Genomic DNA, 6,268 nt, shown 5'->3' on the forward strand with positions numbered 1-6,268 from the left:
CGGGGCCTCTCTGCCCCCCCAGCCCAGAAGCTCTCCAGGAGGAATTAGAGGGGATGAAACAAGCAGAAAAAAATGCAGCAACACATGCTGCCGGGCATCTGCAATGAGCTGCTTCCCGGCTGGCCTCATGGAGCAGCAATGTCCTGCGGGGCAGCAGCAGGGCCAGGGGCTCCTGACTTCCCCGGCTGCAGCCGTGTCACCAAGGACATGGGGTGCCACTGCAGCACCCGCTTCCCCGCCTGCAAAATGGGGATGAGGAGCTGCCCTCGCTTTCCTGCGGAGGTGCCAGGGGACACGAGGGCCTGTCCCTGCGGGCCCTGCCTGGGGAAGGAACAGATTGTTTCCAAGCTCGTTAGCAGCGACGAGTGCTCAGAGAGCACCGGGTGCTGGCTTGCAGGATGCTTTCCTGGCCAGCGCTTGCAAACAGGGTGACTGCAAACTGATGGCAAATTAGCACTCGTTAACTGAGTGTTAGTATTGCTAGGATTGCAGAACTCCGTTAATTGGGCTACGAGGAGGCCTAGGATTCCTTTATTTTCCATCAGCAAGCCCTCCTCTGTGCCTCTGGTAGTGTTGGGAATGCTGGGCGGTGAGGGCTCAGCCCGGGTGGGTGTTTGGGTGTGGTGGAGGTACCCCCAGGTGCTCCACTGCGGGGCTGGAGCAGCCTATCCTTGTGCCATCACATCAGTCCAGGAGCTGGGGCTGTAAGAAAAACATTGAATAACCCCAAACTCATGACCCAGTTCCAGGGAAAGGCGCACGCAGGCATCCCCGCAGTGCCGCAGCCCAGGGCCCGCCGGCCAGGAACGCTGGTGCTGCAGCCAGGCAGCCATTCCCAGGGAAGGGATGGGGCAGAGACCCTGGAGCAGCATCTTTCAGGCCAATCCTTTAACATAAGCTTGTAGCAAAGGTAATTTTTTTTTAAGAAAATATAAATATTTTTTTTTAAATGTATAAGTTTCTAATTAATGGTGCACTTTTTTTTTTAAGAAAGTACACTTCTAAAGAAATCAAATATTGCTGCTACAGGTCTCTGGTGCTGGAAGATTCCCTCGTCCTGAAGCAGTCTGGCAGATCAGCTCCATTCTGCAGCCACTGGGAGAGCCAGGGATGCTTACAGAGGCCAGTCCAGAGTGGTTGTAGCAAGCTGTGCTGGTTTTATTTTATTTTCATGTATTATGGGAGCTGCCACCGCTTTTTAATTAACTTGGGGATTTTTGCCTCCTTTTATGCTTGGGAGCAATCTCTAGGCAGGAGACAGTTTTCCTGGACTGATTTGCAGTTACTCGTGTAAATGATTACCCTGGTTGCAGACGTTCAAGTAAAGCAATTTCTAGCGCTGGTGTTACTGTTTGCTCTGTGCAGCTCCCTCCTCCTTTGCAGCTGGGCTGGGACCTGGGCAAATACTGAGTTTTCACAATTTTTCATTTGGTTTTGGGCTGGAGCCTTTCCAGGGACTGCAGCGGTATCGGCTCCTGAGTGGTGGCCGTGCATCTCATGAAGAGCTGGACCGATGAAATGCTGTGCCTCTGAAGCTGAGTCACCCTGGGGCTGCGGGAGGGTGACTTCAGAGTGATGGCTGGGATGTGGGTTCCCATTTTCCATGGAAATCACATTTTGAGTCTGTCCCTTTCTGTCTCCCAGCTGGGTCCCAGGACGCAGGGACACTGGGGGAGCTGTCAACATGGAGTGGCCGCGGGATGGCATCCTGGGGGGTGAAGGGGGTGCTCTGGAGGGCTGCTCAGAAGATGGGGATGGGACTTGGGTCTAAACTGCTGGAAGAGGGTGAGCTGTGAACCAAAGGGCTCCTCTGAAGACTGAATAAAAAGGGGGTTCCTTCAGGAAGGGGTTGCACAACTATGAGGAGCCTCGGTGGGAGGGATCCCTGCCTTAGGGAGGGGATAAGAGCTCATCGAGGCGGCAGAGGTGGGCCTAGCAGGGCTGGCAGCGGCTCCTGGCGTGGAGCGGGTGCAGTTCCCCACGTAGCCGCCCGCGTTGCAGGCAATATGTTAATAACACTTTGTTCTTCAGCTCTTTCATCAGAGGCGCTCAGAGCAATTCACAGGCGGCAGTTGGTGCGTGCAGCACACCCACGGTGAACACAAATCCCTTTTTTCCCTCCATTTTCACAAGTGGGGGCTGGCAGCGAGGGGCTGCCCAGGCTGCCAGGTGGGTGCAGTGGGGACGGGGACATGCTTGGTCCAGCCAAGTCCCTGCCACGTGGGGAGGGCTGGTGGCTTGAGCAAGCGGGGTGGCTCCATGGCCCTTTGTCACCAAAGTCTGGCCCCTCACTGGCAGGCTGCACAAAACTGCCACTATTTTTGTTCTATTTTTATCATGCTTTGTCAGCCAGGAAAGTAGTGTCTCAGTCTGATTCTTCCTTTAGTCCTACAAAGTCTATTTTCAGTGATGTTTGTGGTTACATGAGCTGTGTCGTGGTGGGGTGTCCCCACATGTCCCCCATGCACTGGGGTCCCACACCCATTATCAGAGTGGGCAGCTCCCACTGCCACTTGCTCTCACCACAAAAGGGACCTCCACTGTGAATGGGACCTCCCCCATGAACGGGACCTCCACCACCGGCCTGGGGACCACGCTTCCAACAGTGTCTTATCTGAGCCAGCAGTCCTGCAGGTCTCTGCTTCTTTGTCTCTTTATCTAAAGCAGCAGCCTCAGGGACCCCGCAGGACATTAATGCTGGGACAGTCAATGAGCGATGTGACGCAGGCAATGAAGCATGCCAGGTTAAACCCACTGCGTGGGGAGGTGTCGGAGGTCTTGCTGCAGGTCCTGGGCTACAGGCCAAGCATCTTTCATTCATCTGATGTGCTGGCGCGTGCCCACACCTCAGGAGCAAGGCAGGATGGGTGGCCAAGCAAAGGCTGCACTGCCCGGTCAGGAGCTGAGGGCACTCAGGATCTCTCAGAAACACACCCTGAGCGACTGCACCATCCCCCTTAGGCATTTTTGAGGCTGATGCCTTAATGATCGTGAGTGATAGAGAACCAGACCCTCAGCGCTCTGCTCGTGAGCAGCCTCCTGAACTTCTCTGCTGGCCTCACCAGCGGCCCTGGCTGAGGTTTGGCACCCCCTAGTTCCCCTGCACCATCCATGGGAAGTGATGGTCATTGCACCTCAATCCCCCTGGCCGTACATCAGCTATGAGCTCACGCTGGTCACAGCACTGCTCAGGTGGGCTGATGAAACAGCCCAGCTCTGCTCTGCACCCTGAGGATGCACAGCAAGCATGCCCGGGGCGTGCTGCAGCTACGAGGATTTGGGGCCCTGGCTCGGGTTGGGTCATGAGACCCTTTGCAGGGCAGGGGACTGGGACAACCCGGAGCAGTGGGGAAACCTCCCAAGCTGCCAGCCAGATCGGAACGTGCAACAACAGCCCTGGGGCTTGTTTGGGCTGCAGAGACCTGCGCAGGTTGGGCAGCCCACGCTGCTGCCGCTCGTTAGCAGAGACCCGGGGTAGTTCCTCTGCCTGTAATCACCCTAATGAGTAGTTGTCTTGCCCAGCTGCAGCAGAAGCAATTCTGTGACCTGCTTTCGGTGTGTTTGATCTTGCTTTTCTTGTATTTCCTCTCCTGGGTGAGCCTGCTGCCACAGCAGCTATGGTCAAGCACACATGGTCCAAGAGCACCCAGGACCTGCACGTTGACTGAAGCCAACGTCCTCTGCCACTCGCTGCCAGCACCCAGAGACTCAGTGCGTGTGCCCTGCTCACCTTCTGGTAATACATGCCTTATTAGTGACTGGCAGCATCAGTATTAATGGCTCAGGCTAATTGCCCAAGCCTGACATCATGCTGGTAGAGGAGGTGATGCCTTCCGCACATTCATAACATGCAAAGTTTGCTGCACGGGAGCTGCTGCTCCTGTGCATCCACATCTGCCCAGAAATCCCCGGAAATTCTGCGGTTTGCCTCAAGCCCCTGGGATGGTTTGGAGATTCCCCTTGCTGGTTCCCAGCCTCCCCGATGCCTCTGCAGAGGTCTCATCCTGCCGAGAGGAGCCAGCAACCATCAGAGGCGGCTGCAGGGGTGAATCATGGCTGCTTTAATCCCCGCGTCAGTGCCCTGCCCTGCAGCGCTCACCTGCCGCAGTGCCAGGCACGAGGGCTCGCCAATGAGCTGGGGCTGACGCCGACGCACTGTGCGATGCCGCAGCCTGGCCTGCAATGCGACCGGGGGCACGGGATCCCACCACTGCCAACGTGGGATGCTCCCGGAGAGGGATGGCTCTGCTTCTCCCTGCCTGCTGTAGGGGACTGTGTTTCTTTGCAGGGATATTTCTGCCTCTCAAGGAAGAGCTAAAATCAGTGCTGAATAACACTCCCAGGCATTTCTGGTGCTTGTTTTGCATAAGGACCGTGGGCCTCTGAACCACCACCCCATCTCCAGAGGAAAGCGCTGAATTTCTCTTCCCTTTATCTTCCTCCAGATGGGAGGGCAGGGTGACCTTGGAACCTGGATCTACCTGAGCAAAAAATTAGGGAAATGCCCAGAAACACAAAAAGCAGAGCAAAGCCTTCTTCAAGGAGCAATATGCGTGGATGAGATGGGCTGACTATATAGGGGTTAGTGGGTCCCACGGGGGCTTCTCCCCACCCTCCCAGACCCCACAGCTCACCCAGCTGAGAGACCCATGGCTCCACGGCAGGTCCCACAGCCTCTGTCCTTTTGTAAGGAGCACAGAGTCTGCACTGCTGCATGCCTTGCTGCAAAGCCGCCCTTGGGTGCAACATCTCTCCTTGCTCGGAAGCAGCTGCACAGCGCTGTGCTGTTCAGGAAACTGCAGGACCAAGGGACCCAGCCCTCTGCGCCCTGCCATGGGCTGCTGCTGGGGGATGCATCGGGGGTGCAGGGCTCTGCAGACCCCTTGCCTGCTTCGGGCCACTCAGAGGGAACAGTGACAGCATGGTGACCCCACTCTGCACGCATGGAGGAGCAGCTGGTCCCTGGGCATGCATTGCTGCAGGGCGGGGGCCAGCACTGTGCAAGGGCACGCACAGGAGGAGGATTTGGGGTGCAGAGTGGTGCAGCCTGCCCTAGGCCAGCATGGGAGCTCTCACCAAAGGCTTTCCCTTGGCCTCGTGGCAGCACATGCAGAGCTTGTTTAAATCAAACACAGCAGAGCAAATAAGAGCCTCAGCTGGCTGCAATGTGCTGGGGAGCTAGCAGTAGCCACCCCATGTGCCACACACTCCTGGGGGCCTCCCCTCCCTCCCCAGAGGTCCAGTGGGGCTCTGCTCCTCCCTGAATCAAAGCAGGCAGGCAGAAGCAGGCAGGGTGAGGGGAGCTGGGGGCCCTGCCCCATGTGCAAACAGCCACGGCCACGAGCTGCCCACGCAGGGTGCTCTTGGGCTGGGCTGCTGGCAGGGAGGGCTTGGCTCAGGCACCAGGGCTGGCACAGCTTGAGCCTGGGTCACTTTTATTTTAAATACATCTGCAGGGACAAGTAAGAAAAACCAAGTACAAGGGCTGGGTCATGTTTGGGGCAGGTCCCTCATGCAGGAAGGCTGGGGAAGTGCTGCGGGTGGCAGAGCGTCTGCACACCCAGCAAACGGGCATGTGGGGCAGCAGAACAGAGGTCCTGGGTTGGTTTGCACTGGTCTCCTTTAGAAATTGCTGGTGGCGGGAGGGAGAGCTGCAGGACAGATGTGTGGTAGAGCTGGGTTTAGGGTAGTGAGTCTTTTCTAACCTATTAGGTTGGTGACTTCTTGGGGGCCAGGGTTTGCAGAGCCCTCAGGAATGAGAGGAATGAAGAATGAGATTGTGGAACCAGGAATGAGCCAGCTGTGACATTATTATAGCTGAAGATGCAGCAAAGCATCATTTTTTTGTCATACCCTGATGTGGTAGAAATTCCCTTTTCTAGATTGCTGCATTTCTGTGTCAGCCCAGAAGTATTTCTGCTTACGCCAGCACCTGGAGGCGATGGACATGCCTGGGGTTCCTCAGGGCCCTGGACGGACCATCCTATGCTTCGGGACAGATCAGCTGGGTGCTGCGCTGCAGTGCCATGAGGCTGGGGGTTCTGCCGGTGCAGTGGGGAGCTTGGCCAAGCTGCCAGCTTGCAGATCTCGCTCCTGCTCTTTGCTCTCCTGCAGCTGCCAGGTGGGAAGCTGTGTCTTCCTTAACTTAGCCCTGCCTTGGCCATGCCCCAAAATACCCATGTGCTTGTTCCCTGCCCTCTATTGTGCTCCATAAAACAAAAGGGCTCTTTTTATTCGTGTGACAGCTGAAATCTGGGCTCTGCGGAGC

The 6,268-nt window shown here is 56.6% G+C and overlaps 1 protein-coding gene across 1 annotated transcript in view; it reads left to right on the forward strand.

Moving 5' to 3' along the window:
- SERBP1 (SERPINE1 mRNA binding protein 1) overlaps nucleotides 1-6,268 on the forward strand; it is a 41,476-nt gene that overhangs the window by 10,335 nt on the left and 24,873 nt on the right. Inside the window, exons 3-4 of the mRNA XM_009636211.2 lie at nucleotides 1,541-1,561; nucleotides 1,783-1,785. Of these exons, the coding sequence (XP_009634506.2) occupies nucleotides 1,541-1,561; nucleotides 1,783-1,785 (24 nt within the window). The remainder of the gene's footprint in view (nucleotides 1-1,540; nucleotides 1,562-1,782; nucleotides 1,786-6,268) is intronic.

This window comes from Egretta garzetta, unplaced genomic scaffold (genome assembly GCF_000687185.1).
Source record: "Egretta garzetta isolate BGI_Z169 unplaced genomic scaffold, ASM68718v1 scaffold163, whole genome shotgun sequence".
In the NCBI taxonomy this organism is placed as follows: Eukaryota; Metazoa; Chordata; class Aves; order Pelecaniformes; family Ardeidae; genus Egretta; species Egretta garzetta.